Genomic DNA, 22,098 nt, shown 5'->3' on the forward strand with positions numbered 1-22,098 from the left:
TAATTAGCACGCCGAATATTACTTGGAATGTGAATTGGAACGAAATCCGTAATTCATAAGACCATTTTACAATTTTGGCTTAAGTTAAAAACAGAGCCTAAAGTGTAAAATTTCGATAGCCTATATCTCGGAAACTACAAGACATAATGCAACTTGGCGAACGGCAACGTAATTAGCACGCCGAATATTACTTGGAATGTGAATTGGAATGAAATCCGTAATTCATAAGACCATTTTACAATTTTGGCTTAAGTTAAAAACAGAGCCTAAAGTGTAAAATTTCGATAGCCTATATCTCGGAAACTACAAGATATAATGCAACTTGGCGAACGGTAACGTAATTAGCACGCCGAATATTACTTGGAATGTGAATTGGAACGAAATCCGTAATTCATAAGACCATTTAACAATTTTGGCTAAGTTAAAAACAGAGCCTAAAGTGTAAAATTTCGATAGCCTATATCTCGTAAACTACAAGACATAATGCAACTTGGCGAACGGCAACGTAATTAGCACGCCGAATATTACTTGGAATGTGAATTGGAATGAAATCCGTAATTCATAAGACCATTTTACAATTTTGGCTTAAGTTAAAAACAGAGCCTAAAGTGTAAAATTTCGATAGCCTATATTTCGGAAACTACAAGACATAATGCAACTTGGCGAACGGCAACGTAATTAGCACGCCGAATATTACTTGGAATGTGAATTGGAACGAAATCCATAATTCATAAGACCATTTTACAATTTTGGCTTAAGTTAAAAACAGAGCCTAAAGTGTAAAATTTCGATAGCCTATATTTCGGAAACTACAAGACATAATGCAACTTGGCGAACGGCAACGTAATTAGCACGTCGAATATTACTTGGAATGTGAATTGGAATGAAATCCGTAATTCATAAGACCATTTTACAATTTTGGCTTAAGTTAAAAACAGAGCCTAAAGTGTAAAATTTCGATAGCCTATATTTCGGAAACTACAAGACATAATGCAACTTGGCGAACGGCAACGTAATTAGCACGCCGAATATTACTTGGAATGTGAATTGGAACGAAATCCATAATTCATAAGACCATTTTACAATTTTGGCTTAAGTTAAAAACAGAGCCTAAAGTGTAAAATTTCGATAGCCTATATTTCGGAAACTACAAGACATAATGCAATTTGGCGAACGGCAACGTAATTAGCACGCCGAATATTACTTGGAATGTGAATTGGAACGAAATCCGTAATTCATAAGACCATTTTACAATTTTGGCTTAAGTTAAAAACAGAGCCTAAAGTGTAAAATTTCGATAGCCTATATCTCGGAAACTACAAGACATAATGCAACTTGGCGAACGGCAACGTAATTAGCACGCCGAATATTACTTGGAATGTGAATTGGAACGAAATCCGTAATTCATAAGACCATTTTACAATTTTGGTTTAAGTTAAAAACAGAGCCTAAAGTGTACAATTTCGATAGCCTATATCTCGGAAACTACAAGACATAATGCAACTTGGCGAACGGCAACGTAATTAGCACGCCGAATATTACTTGGAATGTAAATTGGAATGAAATCCGTAATTCATAAGACTATTTTACAAATTTGGCTTAAGTTAAAAACAGAGCCTAAAGTGTAAAATTTCGATAGCCTATATCTCGGAAACTTGAAGAGATAATGCAATTTGGCAAACGGCAACGTAATTAGCACGCCGAATATTACTTGGAATGTGAATTGGAACGAAATCCATAATTCATAAGACCATTTTACAATTTTGGCTTAAGTTAAAAACAGAGCCTAAAGTGTAAAATTTCGATAGCCTATATTTCGGAAACTACAAGACATAATGCAACTTGGCGAACGGCAACGTAATTAGCACGTCGAATATTACTTGGAATGTGAATTGGAATGAAATCCGTAATTCATAAGACCATTTTACAATTTTGGCTTAAGTTAAAAACAGAGCCTAAAGTGTAAAATTTCGATAGCCTATATTTCGGAAACTACAAGACATAATGCAACTTGGCGAACGGCAACGTAATTAGCACGCCGAATATTACTTGGAATGTGAATTGGAACGAAATCCATAATTCATAAGACCATTTTACAATTTTGGCTTATGTTAAAAACAGAGCCTAAAGTGTAAAATTTCGATAGCCTATATTTCGGAAACTACAAGACATAATGCAATTTGGCGAACGGCAACGTAATTAGCACGCCGAATATTACTTGGAATGTGAATTGGAACGAAATCCGTAATTCATAAGACCATTTTACAATTTTGGCTTAAGTTAAAAACAGAGCCTAAAGTGTAAAATTTCGATAGCCTATATTTCGGAAACTACAAGACATAATGCAACTTGGCGAACGGCAACGTAATTAGCACGCCGAATATTACTTGGAATGTGAATTGGAACGAAATCCATAATTCATAAGACCATTTTACAATTTTGGCTTAAGTTAAAAACAGAGCCTAAAGTGTAAAATTTCGATAGCCTATATTTCGGAAACTACAAGACATAATGCAACTTGGCGAACGGCAACGTAATTAGCACGCCGAATATTACTTGGAATGTGAATTGGAACGAAATCCATAATTCATAAGACCATTTTACAATTTTGGCTTAAGTTAAAAACAGAGCCTAAAGTGTAAAATTTCGATAGCCTATATTTCGGAAACTACAAGACATAATGCAACTTGGCGAACGGCAACGTAATTAGCACGCCGAATATTACTTGGAATGTGAATTGGAACGAAATCCATAATTCATAAGACCATTTTACAATTTTGGCTTAAGTTAAAAACAGAGCCTAAAGTGTAAAATTTCGATAGCCTATATTTCGGAAACTACAAGACATAATGCAATTTGGCGAACGGCAACGTAATTAGCACGCCGAATATTACTTGGAATGTGAATTGGAACGAAATCCGTAATTCATAAGACCATTTTACAATTTTGGCTTAAGTTAAAAACAGAGCCTAAAGTGTAAAATTTCGATAGCCTATATTTCGGAAACTACAAGACATAATGCAACTTGGCGAACGGCAACGTAATTAGCACGCCGAATATTACTTGGAATGTGAATTGGAACGAAATCCATAATTCATAAGACCATTTTACAATTTTGGCTTAAGTTAAAAACAGAGCCTAAAGTGTAAAATTTCGATAGCCTATATTTCGGAAACTACAAGACATAATGCAACTTGGCGAACGGCAACGTAATTAGCACGCCGAATATTACTTGGAATGTGAATTGGAACGAAATCCATAATTCATAAGACCATTTTACAATTTTGGCTTAAGTTAAAAACAGAGCCTAAAGTGTAAAATTTCGATAGCCTATATTTCGGAAACTACAAGACATAATGCAATTTGGCGAACGGCAACGTAATTAGCACGCCGAATATTGCTTGGAATGTGAATTGGAACGAAATCCGTAATTCATAAGACCATTTTACAATTTTGGCTTAAGTTAAAAACAGAGCCTAAAGTGTAAAATTTCGATAGCCTATATCTCGGAAACTACAAGACATAATGCAACTTGGCGAACGGCAACGTAATTAGCACGCCGAATATTACTTGGAATGTGAATTGGAACGAAATCCGTAATTCATAAGACCATTTTACAATTTTGGCTTAAGTTAAAAACAGAGCCTAAAGTGTACAATTTCGATAGCCTATATCTTGGAAACTACAAGACATAATGCAACTTGGCGAACGGCAACGTAATTAGCACGCCGAATATTACTTGGAATGTAAATTGGAATGAAATCCGTAATTCATAACACTATTTTACAAATTTGGCTTAAGTTAAAAACAGAGCCTAAAGTGTAAAATTTCGATAGCCTATATTTCGGAAACTACAAGACATAATGCAACTTGGCGAACGGCAACGTAATTAGCACGCCGAATATTACTTGGAATGTGAATTGGAACGAAATCCATAATTCATAAGACCATTTTACAATTTTGGCTTAAGTTAAAAACAGAGCCTAAAGTGTAAAATTTCGATAGCCTATATTTCGGAAACTACAAGACATAATGCAACTTGGCGAACGGCAACGTAATTAGCACGCCGAATATTACTTGGAATGTGAATTGGAACGAAATCCATAATTCATAAGACCATTTTACAATTTTGGCTTAAGTTAAAAACAGAGCCTAAAGTGTAAAATTTCGATAGCCTATATTTCGGAAACTACAAGACATAATGCAATTTGGCGAACGGCAACGTAATTAGCACGCCGAATATTACTTGGAATGTGAATTGGAACGAAATCCGTAATTCATAAGACCATTTTACAATTTTGGCTTAAGTTAAAAACAGAGCCTAAAGTGTAAAATTTCGATAGCCTATATCTCGGAAACTACAAGACATAATGCAACTTGGCGAACGGCAACGTAATTAGCACGCCGAATATTACTTGGAATGTGAATTGGAACGAAATCCGTAATTCATAAGACCATTTTACAATTTTGGCTTAAGTTAAAAACAGAGCCTAAAGTGTACAATTTCGATAGCCTATATCTTGGAAACTACAAGACATAATGCAACTTGGCGAACGGCAACGTAATTAGCACGCCGAATATTACTTGGAATGTAAATTGGAATGAAATCCGTAATTCATAACACTATTTTACAAATTTGGCTTAAGTTAAAAACAGAGCCTAAAGTGTAAAATTTCGATAGCCTATATCTCGGAAACTGTAAGAGATAATGCAATTTGGTAAACGGCAACGTAATTAGCATGCCAAATATTACTCGGAATGTGAATTGGACTTGGGACAAAGAACAATAGTGGGCAAAATCTAAAGTAAACTGATAGAGGCTGACGAATATTATATAAGATTGTAGCCAGGGTTGTCACGGCAGAACTCAACACTCACTTGAATAACACCTTTTAAAAAATCGATCATAAAATCTAGATGTTAATTAGAAGAATGATTATATTGTTTTCTATAAACAAAAAGTTTTCTGTTATGATTTGGGAAGTAATATCGTAGTATTCAGCGTAAATCTTATAAACATCCAAATCTGATATCTTGATATCAGATATCATTCTCTAATATAAATATCTTCTCTGGTCAACATAATTATCAACCCCCAGCATAAATGAAACAATTGATGGATTGACGGGCAGTTATAAAAGCAAATGGTGACCTAACACCTTACTGATAAATAAAGATTGTTTATATGCCAGGTGTTCATATTATTTTGTGTATTCCCTGTATACTAACAATATAATAATATCATATTACTTAGTAGTGAATGACATCAGTCACGAAAAAGTTCAAAATATGTAACGATATTTTTTTCTAAATACGCATCCTCGAAAAAAACGTATTTAAATTGACACTTTAACCAAAATATGACGAACATCTTCTTCTGACGCCTGTCTATTATCATATATAAGATATTCATATCGTACAAGACGAATTGAATAAAAATCAAACCACCGCATCCAAACAATTTAAATAAATAACAAAATAATTAAATTTCTCTCGTCATTATATCGAATATTATCATACATACCTTCACCGAAACCTTACCTGATACAAAATAAAATGACGGAGTTGCCATTTTTCGGATGTTTTAGACTTCTTCCACAGTAGACCCTCAAAATCTGGATCGCCCTTTCCTCTCTCTGATAAAAATAGAAGCTGGCTCTCATTAACCTTAATTGATTTCTGAATTTTCGGACTCAAAATGGCGCCGGACGATGTGTTCCGTTTTGGTTCCCTGGAGTCTCTCGGCTCCCTGGGTTCCTTGTGATCTGGAAATAGTAAAACACGTAAAAATTTTGAAATATATTTGTTAGATAACATCATTGTTGAGGCGTAATTTTTATTTAAGAAAATTGTTTTATTTTCTATGGTTTAGTCGTTTAATTTATTAGACCATTTTACTGGTTATGTGATATCTGTGATATGGTAAAATAATTGTGACTTGAGACAATATAAAATATCGCATTGTATAGAATGACTGGTGAACTTAGGCCAAGATAATAAAGGCTACCAACAAACAGAAAACACGTGTATAACAAAAAGGATGTCCCATCGAATCGTCGTCGAGTGTTCCCGATAATGAGGGTTCAGGTACCGAGACTAGACAAAGCGTGTTAGAAGTTAGACCTGGTAGAGGATCCCTTTTCTAGATGTTCTATCGGCGTGACAAGTTCCTAACAGGAAGTCTTTCTCGAAATTCCTCGAAATTCTGAACGAATTGGAATTCAGAAAAGGATTTCTTGAACCAATTTTCTCAACCACCACCAAGAACCCGAGGGAGGAACTTCAGCAATAAAACGCGATGCCTCGACAAACGAGAATTAGATTTTGCAAAATGTCCAGGAAGAATTACTAAAGAATTGGCAAAAGAATTTGCGAGAAATTTGAGGTATATAGCATTGAATAACATCAGAATTTGCCATCACAACATAAATGAAGAACAACAAAATTAACTAACAAGATTTTGCAACTAGGAAGTGATTAAAGAACTGACAAGAGAATTGGAAAAAGTAACATGAATGAGTCACAGTACCAAGACCAGAAACAGTAAAATAATTACCGAATTTATCAAAGAATATGAATTAAAAAAGAGTCAAGAGAGTCAAGATTTAATCAGAATTAAGAAATAAAAAGTATCAAGAATGGAAGCCAATAATCAAGACCAGCAGAATTCTTACATGTCGTGTGTATGTATAAATCAACAGTTGAGTCCCATAACGGAATTAGTATTATCCTAAACCAGACAGGCGATTTAGTAAGTCAATTCCATCCAATTCATAATTCTTTCATTACGTATCGATTTAACATATTTAAATGTCTATAATCTTATATTATTCATATAAATAAACAAACTTGTCGTTGTGCATTAACTTACGAAAAGTAGAGATAGAATAAAGTGTATTTCATTTGCAACATTGTTTTATCTCCTTAAGAACTCCACAATTAAATGATTGTTATTTTTAGTTATTTTTAAAATCAATGTGTCAGATAAATTTACACATAATATATTTAAATTTATTAAACCAATTAAACGAAAATACTTCATTTATATAATTTATGAGGTTTTATTAAACTTTTCTAGGAATTATTTTTAGTCGTCTGGCTTTTTTTATATGCTATTTATATATAATAGAAGCAAACGAGTTTATGATTATAAAAATGACCTTTATTTTCAATATAATTTCCCTTAGTCATTGTGGTTATTTCTTTTTGGTTGTTAGAAATTGTTCTCCATAAAATATTTTTTTGGATACAAGAAGACACAGAGATCAGATTGAGCTAAATCTGGTGGATAAGTTGGTTATTTTATCGACGCGTCTTTTAATACTTGTAACATTTTAATAGAAACTGATTTTTTAATGAAATTCCAGTGTTTTTTCAAGAATTTTTTCCATACAGTTGTTCCATAAGTGTACAGTAATAATATGCATTTGTTACAAGTACGTAATCTACGAACAAAATTCCTTATATATTAGAGGAAATTTTCTTGAACCTGAACTTATTTTGATATAATATATTGTTGTTAATAGTTACTTACTATCTTGAACTAGAATGGTTACTTGCAATTACTAATAACGAACCAAAAAGTAATAAATATATTATATTAATTAATCGAATGACAATGAAACGACAATAAAATAGAACTGTAATGATAGCAGGCTTAAATAACTGAAATAAAATACACAATTTTCCACAAAACACCCTCGATTATATATCTAAAAAAAAAATACCAAAATTAATTCACAATTATATATATGCTTTGCATTTTACCCAACAAAATAAGCATGAACATTTTATTTATTTTATAATTTATTTTCCTAACTTATTATTCAAAGTATCGCTTCTATAAACGCAATTGCCGCAGGTTATTTTATTATTCGTGTTTCAGTTAAAGAACGAAAGGCGAAAGGAAAACGAAAATGGTGCTGAAATAACCCGAAAATTCCCGTTTGAGCTCTTAGCTTGAAAGAGCTAATAATTGTCTAGTTAAATATTAGAGACTTACTATTACGAAGGCAAATAAAAAAATGATTGGAATTGTTATTTCATTGATTTATTTTTATATTTTATACAATTATGATGTCGTAATATGGGTTTGAATAAAAAGTAATGTCGTCTTTCCATGATATTGTTATATTATTAATATACAGGGGATGAACAAAAATGATATGGCCGGCTTGGTGGCGCAATGGTAAAGGCGATAGGGTGGTCCTCTTGGACATGGTCGTAAATTTATGTTTGTGATAGCCCAGCCACGCCAGTAACCAGGCTGCGTAAGACCGGATATCTTCTGGGATGGTTTCTAAGTTAGTCATTTGCCAGTCGGTAGGTATAATGTCGAAGACCGTATATACACATTTATTGTAGAACATTTTACCATCTCATTGATTTATTTTTATATTTTATACAATTATGATGTCGTAATATGGGTTTGAATAAAAAGCAATGCCGTCTTTCCATGATATTGTTATATTATTAATATACACTGGATGAATAAAAATGATATGGCCGGCTCGGTGGCGCAATGGTAAAGGTGATAGGATGGTCCTCTTGGATATGGTCGTAAATTTATGTTTGTGATTGCCCAGCCACGCCAGTAACCAGGCTGCGTAAGACCGGATATCTTCTGGGATGGTTTCTACGTTAGTCATTTGCCAGTCGGTAGGTATAATGTCGAAGACCGTATATATACATTTATTGTAGAACATTTTACCATTTCATTGATTTATTTTTATATTTTATACAATTATGATATCGTAATATGGGGTTGAATAAAAAGTAATGTCGACTCTCCATGATATTGTTATATTATTAATATACAGGGGATGAACAAAAATGATATGGCCGGCTTGGTTGGCGCAGAGGTATGGTTGTAAATTTATGTTTGTAATTGATTAATATTTTTAGTTGTCCTTAGGCAAGAGTGCAAAATCCGACAAGGAAAATGATCCCAGTATTGCCAATAACCAGGCTGGGTAAGACCGGATGTCTTCTGAGGTGATTTTTACGTTGGTCACTCGCCAGTCGGTAGGCTTAATGCCGAGGACCGTGGTTCGGAGCCCACGTTAAACTGTAGGTCCAGTCCAGATTAAAAGAAGAAGACAATAATATACAATAATGAAGTAACAAAAAAAAACAATATAGCAATATAGGTTGAATATTTTCAAAATAATAAGCAATGTTATAAATTAATGAATAAACCAAACAAAAAAATATTACATTATTAGACATGTTAACTAAGAAATAAAACTAAAAACCCCATTAGACGTGGTTGACGCAGTGGTAAAGGCGCAAGGACGGTCCACCTACTGTTGCGATAGTCGCGGGTTCGAATCCTGCTGGGGCATGGTCGTAAATTTGTGTGTGTGACTGTTTAATATTTGTGATTGTTCTAGGCAAGGGTGCAAAATCTGATAAGGAAAATGATCCCAGTCACGCCAGTAACCAGGCTGTGTAAGACCGGATATCTTCTGGGATGGTTTCTAAGTTAGTCATTTGCCAGTCGGTAGGTATAATGCCGAAGACCGTATATATACATTTATTGTAGAACATTTTACCATGTCATTGATTTATTTTTATATTTTATACAATTATGATATCGTAATATGGGGTTGAATAAAAAGTAATGTCGTATTTTAATAATGTTATATTTTTAATATACAGGGGATGCACAAAACTAATATGGATAGCTTGGTTGGCGCAGAGGCATGGTTGCAAATGTATGTCTGTAATTGTTTAACATTTTTAGTTGTCCTTAGGCAAGAGTGCAAAATCCGACAAGGAAAATGATCCCAGTAATGCCAATAACCAGGCTAGGTAAGACCGGATGTCATCTGAGGTGATTTTTAAGTTGGTCACTCGCCAGTCGATAGGCTTAATGCCGAGGACCGTGGTTCGGAGCCCACGTTAAACTGTAGGTCCAGTCCAGATAAATCTTCGTTGGTAAAAGGAAACTTAGTTTATAATTTCCAAAAGAATGTTTTAACGGATGAAATGCTACCGAAATATTCGTAAATTCTTCAATTATGTTGAGATATTGTTATTGTGTTAACCACGAAAGCCTTCTATGACGTTCATATTATTTTGTTTATTCCCTCTTCTCAACACAATACAGTATGGCTTCATTGAATAAGTACTATTAAAGATACAAAATTATTTTTCTTCAACATTATATATTTCCTACATTATTTCATAGTAGTCCGCCTCGCATACATCAATCATTGTTCCGGACTATATTAATCTTGAGACGGTTGAGACAAATATCCAGTTTGTCACGTTTTTTCTGGAATGTAAGCACGTGTTCCCGAAGGTTGCTGTATTGTCCAACGTACGGATTATATTCGAGCAACCCAGATATCATTAACTAACTCGGTTTTAATTAATTTCTTCACTATTCGTTTCAGATAATATATCGCGTGTTAGTTCGTTTGTTTGTACACTTGTTGCTTGGTGATAACGTAAATTAATTTATTAAAACTCCTGTGTGTTGATTTTTTTAAAATTATATATCGTCAATCTTTGCTGTGTAATTTTAAAATTCAAGCTTGGAAGCTAATACAAAAAACATTTTAAATATGCGAAATTATTAAAATGGGAGAAATTAATTCACGTCAATTTTACCGACAAGAAATATAACTACATGCATGATAGTTAGCCTACAAATAACTCCCTTTACTAACGAGGTACAGTATCTAGAAATGAATAAATTATTTTGGCTTGACGTCTGAAATAGAATACATAAGGAAGTAGTAAATGAATCTGAAATTCTGACTTATCAATTTATCACATTTTGAAACCACTCTATGGATGTACAAGGGTCAGGCATGAATTATTGAGAATATACATATTAAAGCTTAACCATACAGTCCCCCAATTTTTGAAAATTATTCAACGTTTCCTCTTGGAGACAAAGAGATCAAAGTAACATTTAACAATGATATCGATATCTTCAAAAAATGTAGTTAAAATCACATAATGCCAAGTCTGGAGAATAAGAAGCATGTTTTCAATAAAATACTGCTGCTGGTAACATTATACTTTCTTGCTTACTAAATATATAGCTGGACGTGTCTCCATCATTATTATACATATACAGCTTTTTGGTTCTCCAGGCTATTCGTGTCCACTGATCACAAAATGAGCATTTTTAAAATATTGGAACCAAAATAAACAATGGAAATATTATGAAACAGGATGGACGTAAGTTTGTAAAATCGTTTGTAAATTCAATAATATTACAGGAAGACTAGTTTTATACAGGGAAATATCAAAATCGTTGAAATGGTCGAAATAGAAAGACGTATCTAATATATGGGCAAGGCAAGTTGCAGAAAATGTTACGTAAAGCGTAATAACTTATTTAAAAGAGTTTAAAAAGCTATAAAAATATTAAAAAACTTGTTTGACTGTAAAAGACTGACTTACGTAATACAAAGTATTGCTCATTTAAAATGAAAAAAGAGAATTCAGCGCTAATTTAAATGCTTAATGAGCGGCGTTTCTGTATAAAAAAATCGAAATTACATTAAAATTTTATGTCAGCATATTTAAACAATTAATAATAAACAGGAAAATATATTTGAGTTCAAGCACGTTTTGAAATACGAGTTTTTTTCCGATAAGGAAACTTTTCCCTTATACATTTAAATGTAAATTTCATTTGCAAAAATTGTAATAATCAAGTGGGCCAGCTAAAAACCTGAATATTAAGATCAGTAAAGTATCACTTAGAAACTTTAAATTACGAAAATAAAATAAAGTGGCAGATTTCGGCCAAAGTTCATCATTTGAATATACGTTCACCTTGCAGCTGTTCCTTTCTTTTTAAATTCGCTGTAAAAAAAGTATAGCTTCCTGAAATGTTTAATTATAATTTTAATTTATTTACAACTTTATACCTTAATATATTTTGTATTGTGTTTACGTATTAAAACTTTTTGCAAGTTAAAATTGAGTTCAAATTAATATCATGAGCTGAATATAAAAAATATTTTTCTCATTTCATGAAGTCAAAATATTTTTGCCAGAAAAAATGTAGCAAAATCTACAGATTATCAAAAAATATCCACTAAAAATATAAAGAAAGATGTATCAGTATATATAGAATTATGTAAGTAAAATAACGAATTTCTAATCTAACGAATGATTTTAAATTCTATACAAAATGATCGAGTATCCAAATAATATTAATAATACGAATAATTAAATATTTAGTCAAATCTCAAGTAAATATTGACATCGACAATAAATGCTAAAATTCACAAAAAGGGCTCTTTACATTTCTCCAAGCTACGTCTCCTTGAAAGGATTAATTTTCTACATTTGTAAGATTTTCTTTTTGGTTTTTGAGAACTCCTTAAACCCGTTTATACAAAATTAAATGAATGTTGCATAGTTAATGAGACTTTGATTAGTATTTTCGAGAATATTGCGATTAGAAACAAGCCAGAAAGTTGAAAGTTTTTCAATTAATAAACTTCCTAACGAAAGCAAGATAACACTACCTATTCTTTTCATCTTACAAATTGGAGCTTTAACGCTCAAGAGCTGGAAAAGTTTTTATTAATGTGGAGTTTTCAATGGCTAATGGTGAATTAGTATTGATATAACGAAAATTTACGTGTAAAAATAAATATACAGGGAGAATATGGCAAGAACTTTTTTACAGTATTGTTATTTTTAATAGGATTAACTGACATTGTATTCTGGAAGATTATGGTAATGCTAAGAAACAAAATTCAAATTTTAGTCTTAGAATAATTCTCCATCTTCTCAAATTCTACAGAGATATATATCTCAGATCTATAATTTAACACTGTATATTAAATATTTATATACTTGCTTCGAATTTTTAGTTTTGTTTTAGAAAGAATAAATAACAAGTCATACGAGAGTACTGATAGTATGAATTAAGTGAGTGAGTGTGAGCTGTAGAGTATGTCAAAAAGAACCCAAAACTATATTATACAAATCCAAAACAAAATTGAACAAAGAATTATTGTACACACTAAATCAGAAGCATACAATAATATACAATAATAAAGTAACAAAAAAATATATAGCAATAAAGGTTGAATATTTTCAAAATAATAAGCAATGTTATAAATTAATGAATAAACCAACCAAAAAAATGTTACATTATTAGACATTTTAACTAAGAAATAAACCTCATTAGTCGTGGTTGATGCAGTGGTAAAGGCGGAAGGACGGTCCAGCTACTGTTGCGATAGTCGCGGGTTCGAATCCTGCTGGGGCATGGTCGTAACTTTGTGTGTGTGGCTGTTTAATATTTGTGATTGTTCTAGGCAAGAGTGTAAAATCTGACAAGGAAAATGATTCCAGTCACGACAGTAAGCAGGCTGGGTGAGACCGGATATTTTCTGGGATGATTTCTAAGCTAGTCATTTGCCAGTCGGTAGGTATAATGCCGAGGACCGTATATATACATTTATTGTAGAACATTTTACCATTTATTCAAAACCCTATTTTAAAATAATCAACAATATAAACGAAATTATAATAAACGAGAATCGGCGAGAAATGTTACCGGAAATAGAAAACCAAAAATTCAAACAAAACGTGTTAAATTATCACATACAAATATAATATTTCAAGTATACCCACGAACTAAATAATATGGAGATTTATTTACCATAACGTAATTACAGAGGTAGGCTTATTTTCTATATTTAGTTTTGAACTAAATGGCACCTAGTGAGCCAATTATTTGATTAAAATAATTAGTTTTAATCAGCTTTGCAATATGCATGGTATTTAATTTTAAAAAAGTTTTATTAAAGATAATTATTGTTTACATGAAGTAAGTATGATAAGAATTATTTCTTAGTACAGGGAACATACATGTGCAGAGAGTATTTACGTTTTTTAAAAAGGATGTGTAGTAAAAGGCATTACAGCGTCAAAGCATAGGGCACAATGAGAAATATGTTTACAAAAACCATCAAAAGGCAGCAAATGGCAACAAACCCAAAGCAACATATTGATGTTGCTTTGACGAAACAAAATGACCATGTCAGTGTAGAATGTAAGAATACAGTTACAATAAAAGAACAGTTATTTTTGTCACAGGTTTTGGCTACTTAACAAACTTGATACCGGATTAGAACAGCCTAAAAATATCCTGAATTTCGTTGAGTTATTCAGAAAGTGCTTGAGCCTCTTATTGTAAAAACTTGGTTCTATTTTAATATAATATGGGGTCGTGGTTGATGCAGTGGTAAAGGCGGAAGGACGGTCCAGCTACTGTTGCGATAGTCGCGGGTTCGAATCCTACTGGGGCATGGTCGTAACTTTGTGTGTGTGGCTGTTTAATATTTGTGATTGTTCTAGGCAAGAGTGTAAAATCTGACAAGGAAAATGATTCCAGTCACGACAGTAAGCAGGCTGGGTGAGACCGGATATTTTCTGGGATGATTTCTAAGCTAGTCATTTGCCAGTCGGTAGGTATAATGCCGAGGATATATACATTTATTGTAGAACATTTTACCATTTATTCAAAACCCTATTTTAAAATAATCAACAATATAAACGAAATTATAATAAACGAGAATCGGCGAGAAATGTTACCGGAAATAGAAAACCAAAAATTCAAACAAAACGTGTTAAATTATCACATACAAATATAATATTTCAAGTATACCCACGAACTAAATAATATGGAGATTTATTTACCATAACGTAATTACAGAGGTAGGCTTATTTTCTATATATAGTTTTGAACTAAATGGCACCTAGTGAGCCAATTATTTGATTAAAATAATTAGTTTTAATCAGCTTTGCAATATGCATGGTATTTAATTTTAAAAAAGTTTTTATTAAAGATAATTATTGTTTACATGAAGTAAGTATGATAAGAATTATTTCTTAGTACAAGGAACATACATGTGCAGAGAGTATTTACGTTTTTTAAAAAGGATGTGTAGTAAAAGGCATTTCAGCGTCAAAGCATAGGGCACAATGAGAAATATGTTTACAAAAACCATCAAAAGGCAGCAAATGGCAACAAACCCAAAGCAACATATTGATGTTGCTTTGACGAAACAAAATGACCATGTCAGTGTAGAATGTAAGAATACAGTTACAATAAAAGAACAGTTATTTTTGTCACAGGTTTTGGCTACTTAACAAACTTGATACCGGATTAGAACAGCCTAAAAATATCCTGTATTTCGTTGAGTTATTCAGAAAGTGCTTGAGCCTCTTATTGTAAAAACTTGGTTCTATTTTAATATAATATGGGGTCTAATAATGTAATATAAGAGTTACCATATATAGGGTGATTTATTTAATTATTTTTGAAATTCTTTCTCTGATGATTTAAGCATGCAAATTTTGTCTGTTGTTATAGAAGCTTGTTATAGATATTATCCACAGATATATATATGATACACCCACAAATGCCTTACAAATTAAAATTATTGATCATTTATTCATGATTATCTTGTTTATATTTTCGAGTACACGATCTTGTATCTAAATGCAAAAAAATCTAATTACTGTGGATGCTCATAAACTGCATTAATAATTTACTATAAATTGGAGCTCTTAGTTTAGAGCCGATTAAAATGTCTTCTAGAGGAAACTATTAACCAGAATGATGCGTTATTCAGGCACGTGTTATTGACGTTCTACTTAATTCTGATGCACTTTAGATTCTTCGTGATCTTATGTGCCTTTGATAAAACCAACCAGATGAGAACATCTAAAATTAATGAAGGAGGAAGTTGGAACAGTTTATTTTATCTCATTCCTACAACCTTAATTACCTTTTGGTTTTTGTTATTGTCAGAAAATCTTATTAGATATGCCACTTAATTAGAAAGAATATCTAATAGAAGGCGATTATAATGTTTAGCAATGTGTTAACGAATGCGGAGGATATTATCCGTTATTATAGTTTAATATCCATTTTAATTAAAATATATATGCTGCTGTTTGTTGTAAAAAGTAGCTTAGGAAATTAGAAGATATGATGAAGCTAAACTGTCAATATGTGAAAAAATTATAACATGTTAATTTATTTTAGTTCAACTTTACCATTGTATACTCAATCTTATTATTTACTTTAGAATAATTTTAAAAAATGTTCCATTAAATGGTATCAAATGATATATTCCTGATAATCTAAGATGAGAGCATTAAAATTAAATTAATGTTTCGTTTATAACACTGTTTCATATAACAAATTACCGAAAACAAAAAGTATTAAATCACACTCTAGTTATATTTATCTATATATTCGGTTATATCGTCTTATGTATTCGAATCGAATATATTCCCTGCTTAAAGAATATATCTATTGAATCTATTATTTCGTTTCTTGTATAAAGGTTATTAATTCGTATTGGGATCTATTTTATATAATAAAACTAAAATAAAATATTTTTATGAATGATAAAAAAAATCAAAAGATTTTCTGTTTATAACGTGTTTTCTTTTTTGGTACGAATCTATTATTAATTTCGTACCTTCCGTATTGCTCATGCTAATTATAACGCGAAATAAATTATTTAAAAATCTATTGCTCCAAGTTTTTCAAATCATTTTCATATTTTTTGACAAGCAAAATCCCAATTAAAACTTTACTACACTCAACTTAAACTTATGGCTCATATTATATATTTTAGAATAATTCTATAAAAATGGTCTATCGAATGGTATATATCTGGTAATATCAATATATTGTAACATCAATCATTATCAATGTATATGTATACCCAACAAATAATCCTGTTCTTTTTCGAAATCGACGTAAATTTCTGATTAGTTATGTTTTCAGAAAAATAGAATCTTATTAAATAAAACATTTCTCTTTGTTAAAAATAATAATTATTGTCAAATGACATGTATATAAAATACGCTATATAAAATAGTGTAGAAGAATTTCATATTAAACTAAATTATGTTGTTTTCTCTTCATCAGAGTAATTTAACACTAAAGTCGTATATATATGCTAATACATATTCAATGAAGTTATACTACAGGGCATTTGAAAGCTAACAGTATATACTGCTGTTTTAAAAAGTAGTTTAGGCAATTAGAAGATATGATGAAACTAAATTATCAATATGTGAACAAATATGACAAGTTATTTTTTCACTTAAGCTCAACTTCACTATATTTTACTACACTCAACTTTATTGTGTACTTTAGAATAATATTATAAAAATATATTGCTGGTAATCCAAGATCAGAGTATTAACATTTAATTAATATTTCGTTTATAACAATGTTTTATATAACAAATGACCAAAAACAAAAAGTATTAAATCACACTATGGTTATATTTATCTATATATTCGGTTATATCGTGTCCAATCAACGATCTTTTTGAAACAGGATAGCCACAATTTTCTTTCTAATTCCGGAATAAAAAAAACACAATTCCCCATTTAACGAATGTATTTATTGAATCTATTATTTCGATTCAATATATTTAGTTTTTATTTTTATTTAACGTCATAGTATAATGCTATTAATTCTTATTGTAATCTATTTTACGTAATAAAATTCGAAAGATTTTCTGTCTATAAACTGTTTTCCTTTTTTTTGGGAAATAATATAATTAATTATACGTTTTCTTGCATTATTAATTTCATACTTTCCGTACTGCTTATGCTAATTATAAAGCGAAATAAATTATTTAAAGATTACATTCTTATTTTCACAAATATAAACATTTATTCTCTCTATTGCTCCAAGTTATTTTTTAATCATTTTCATATTTTTTAACAAGCAAAAGCCCGATTAAATATTTATTCGATTAAAGACGCCTGAAAAAACTTTTTTTCTCCTTTTATTCCTCCCATATCTGTATTTTTTAACACATTTTTTTCCTTTTTGATTGGTTCGAATTTTACGCCCAATGATTTAAATTGAATATTCGCTATATATTTCGTTATAGCACCAGAAAATATCCAAAATATACATATTTCTCCTGATTTTCCTTTTATAATTCCCTATTAAAAAAAAGTTGTACGTACGTAAACCATGTAGCAAATATCTTAACCCGAATAACATACATCGTTGGTGGTTATATAATCATCGGACTTATTTCTGAGCAACCAAAACTTTCATTAAATATTTACCGAACTTGTCCCTTTATTTCCTTCATGTTTGTTTTTTTATTCCTTCGGGAATGCCTGTTTTCTTTTTTTACTACCCTATATTTTATGTCGAATGATTTAAATTGAATATTTACCGAAAATTTTTCAGAAGTTTATTTTTTTTTCAGACCTGACGTATAAAAACATATTAAAATTAATAAGGATCCCTGTGGTTTTTTTTCTTGTATGTCCTCAACGAAATATTAATGTTAAATTATTTAAATATATGTTTCATGTGGATGTATATGTATACCCAACAAATAATCCTGTTTTTTTAGAAATCGAAGAAAATTTCTCATTAGTTATGTTTTCATAAAATAGAATCTTATTAAATAAAACATTTTTATTTGTTAAAAATAATAATTATTGTCAAATGAGATGTATATAATATACGCTATATAAAATAGTGTTGAAGAATTTAACACTAAAGTCGTATATATTTGGTAATACTTATTCAATGAAGCTATACTACAGGGCATTTGAAAGGTAACAGTATATACTGCTGATTTAAAAATAATTTAGGAAATTAGAAGATATGATGAAGCTAAAGTATCAATATGTGAACAAATATGACAAGTTATTTTTATTAAAGCTCAACTTTACTGTACTTTACTACACTCAACTTTATTGTGTACTTTAGAATAATATAAAAATATATTGCTGGTAATCCAAGATGAGAGTATTAACATATAAATAATATTTCGTTTATAACAATGTTTTATATAACAAATGACCAAAAACAAAAAGTATTAAATCACACTATGGTTATATTTATCTATATATTCGGTTATATCGTGTCCAATCAACGATCTTTTTGAAACAGGATAGCCACAATTTTCTTTCGAATGCCGGAATAAAAAAAAACACAATTCCCCATTTAACGAATATATTTATTGAATCTATTATTTCGTTTCAATATATTTAGTTTTTATTTTTATTTAATGTCATAGTATATAGGTTATTAATTCGTATCGGGATCTATTTTATATAATAAAACTAAAATAAAATATTTTTATGAATGATAAAAAAAATCGAAATATTTTCTGTTTGTAACGTGTTTTCTTTTTTGGTACTAATCTATTATTAATTTCGTACCTTCCGTATTGCTTATGCTAATTATAACGCGAAATAAATTATTTAAAGGTTTATAGCTCCAAGTTTTTCAAATCATTTTCATATTTTTAACAAGCAAAAGCCCGATTAAAACTTTACTACACTCAACTTAACTTATGACTCATATTATGTACTTTAGAAAAATTCTATAAAAATGGTCCATTGTTCAATGAAGCTATACTAGAACGCGTTTAAAATGAAACAGTCTACTGAATATTCTAAATATAAAGATAATATCATTCATTCAAACAATGAAATGTTGTTGAGGTTTGGAAATGTAGATTCCAGAAGGTAATTTTCGGTATAACTTCATTTTTACCGGCGAAAAGGGAAACATAGAGCGACTATAAACTATCAACAATTAATGAGAATTAAATAGGTGATTTAAAGAACATTTCTAATTAATAAAAATATTATTTTAGTAAAAAATTGATAATTAAAGTTAAATAAGATGTATTTTTATAAAATAAACAACATACTATTAAATGTATTAATTAGTCTTTGAATATATAAAAAATGTTTAGGTTTTCTTCAAGAATTTCATATTAAACTAAATTGTGTTGTTTTCTCTTCATCAGAGTAATTTAACACTAAAGTCGTATATATTTGGTAATACTTATTCAATAAAGCTATACTACAGGGCATTTGAAAGGTAACAATATATGCTGCTGTTAAAAAGTAATTTAGGCAATTAGAAGATATGATGAAGCTAAAAGTATCAATATGTGAACAAATACGACAAGTTATTTTTATTAAAGCTCAACTTTACTGTACTTTACTACACTCAACTTTAGTGTGTACTTTAGAATAATATAAAAATATATTGCTGGTAATCCAAGATGAGAGTATTAACATTTAAATAATATTTCGTTTATAACAATGTTTTATATAACAAATGACCAAAAACAAAAAGTATTAAATCACACTATGGTTGTATTTATCTATATATTCGGTTATATCGTGTCCAATCAACGATCTTTTTGAAACAGGATAGCCACAATTTTTTTTCGAATGCCGGAATAAAAAAAACACAATTCCCCATTTAACGAATATATTTATTGAATCTATTATTTCGTTTCAATATATTTAGTTTTTATTTTTATTTAACGTCATTAAGGTTATTAATTCCTATTGGGATCTATTTTATATAATAAAACTAAAATAAAATATTTTTATCAATGATCAAAAAAAAAATCGAAAGATTTTCTGTTTGTAACGTGTTTTCTTTTTTGGTACTAATCTATTATTAATTTCGTACCTTCCGTATTGCTTATGCTAATTATCACGCGAAATAAATTATTTAAAAATCTATTGCTTCAAGTTTTTCAAATCATTTTCATATTTTTTAACAAGCAAAAACCCGATTAATACTTTACTATACTCAACTTAACTTATGACTCATATTATGTACTTTAGAATAATTCTATAAAAATGGTCCATTGTTCATTGAAGCTATACTAGAACGCGTTTAAAATGAAACAGTCTACAGAATATTCTAAATATAAAGATAATATCATTCATTCAAACCGTGAAATGTTGTTGAGGTTTGGAAATGTAGATTCCAGAAGGTAATTTTCGGTATAACTTCATTTTTACCGGCGGAAAGGGAAACATAGAGCGACTATAAACTATCAACAATTAATGAGAATTAAATAGGTGATTTAAAGAACATTTCTAATTAATAAAAATATTATTTTAGTAAAAAATTGATAATTAAAGTTAAATAAGATGTATTTTTATAAAATAAACAACATACTATTCAATGTATTAATTAGTCTTTGAGTATATAAAAAAAGTGTTTAGGTTTTCTTCAAGAATTTCAGATTAAACTAAATTGTGTTGTTTTTTATTCATCAGAATAATCTAAAGCTGACATAGAAAAACATAGAAAAATATGCAGACGGTATTTTTAGGAATGAAAATACACCTACCCTAAAATATATTTGGTGCGCTATAAATTTGGAATCTAATTAATTGAAATATTACGAAACAGTCCAAGTTAATGATACATATCTGTATTTCATATTATCATTTGTTATGAATAACATTCGCTAACGGATTTAACGTAACATCCAGTCAGGATATAGCCGAAAGGTATATATGTGTTCTAACCGTAACAACAAATTTTAAAATCAACTAATCAACAGTATAATATACATTTTACTTAAACAACAAATATAGTATTACGTTAAAAAAATAATCAATAAATTTTATTAAAATATTTGTTGTAAATAAATTTGATAAAATTAAATAAAATAATGTTTCTTACCTGACATGCTAGTTGACGGTTGAGAATTCATTTTTAATTAAATATAATTTACTGTCTTCCTGAAAATTGAAAAAGAAAAAAGTTTAAATAAATAATTTGTTTTTTTATTATATTAAATTAAGTTTAAGTAAAATAAAGTATAATAAATAACATAATATTCAATATATCTGGATAAAATAAAATAAATCAACTAATTTTCGAAAAGTTTTATTTTCAAACTCGCCGATATACTCACAGATAAATTATTACACACGTGTTTATGAGGTTACATATCATCAAGTACTGAAAGACTGGCTATAGGGCTTCTTTCAATAGAAAAGCATGCCGAAGACTAAAACACAGCCTTACAAGAGTGAGAGAGAGTGGAACGACGAAGGGACAGTATAGTGCGCAGCCGTACTTGTTGCTCCTTCGCGTTATATGTAAAAGTGATCGATAAACACGGACCAATTAATAATCTCTTTTGAATGCAACAAGTTTCTCCAAAATTTATAGAATACAATCATTTTCGATTCAAGAAAGTTTCCCAAACTCCCATTAAAAACAAACATAGCAAGATTGTCTCGAAGAATAAAGTTTGCCTCCTTGTATTC

General features: G+C 30.1%; 1 protein-coding gene across 1 annotated transcript in view; it reads right to left on the reverse strand.

The window, feature by feature from the left end:
• Nucleotides 1–21,536, reverse strand: part of LOC143197507 (ras-specific guanine nucleotide-releasing factor 2) — a 69,258-nt gene extending 47,722 nt beyond the window's left edge. The window contains 2 exon segments of the mRNA XM_076406043.1: nt 5,542–5,765; nt 21,506–21,536. Of these exon segments, the coding sequence (XP_076262158.1) occupies nt 5,542–5,765; nt 21,506–21,536 (255 nt within the window).
• Nucleotides 21,537–22,098: the final 562 nt, after the last annotated feature.

Source organism: Rhynchophorus ferrugineus, unplaced genomic scaffold, assembly GCF_030347505.1.
Source record: "Rhynchophorus ferrugineus isolate W39M unplaced genomic scaffold, kcgeb_rfMv2 rfM5, whole genome shotgun sequence".
In the NCBI taxonomy this organism is placed as follows: Eukaryota; Metazoa; Arthropoda; class Insecta; order Coleoptera; family Curculionidae; genus Rhynchophorus; species Rhynchophorus ferrugineus.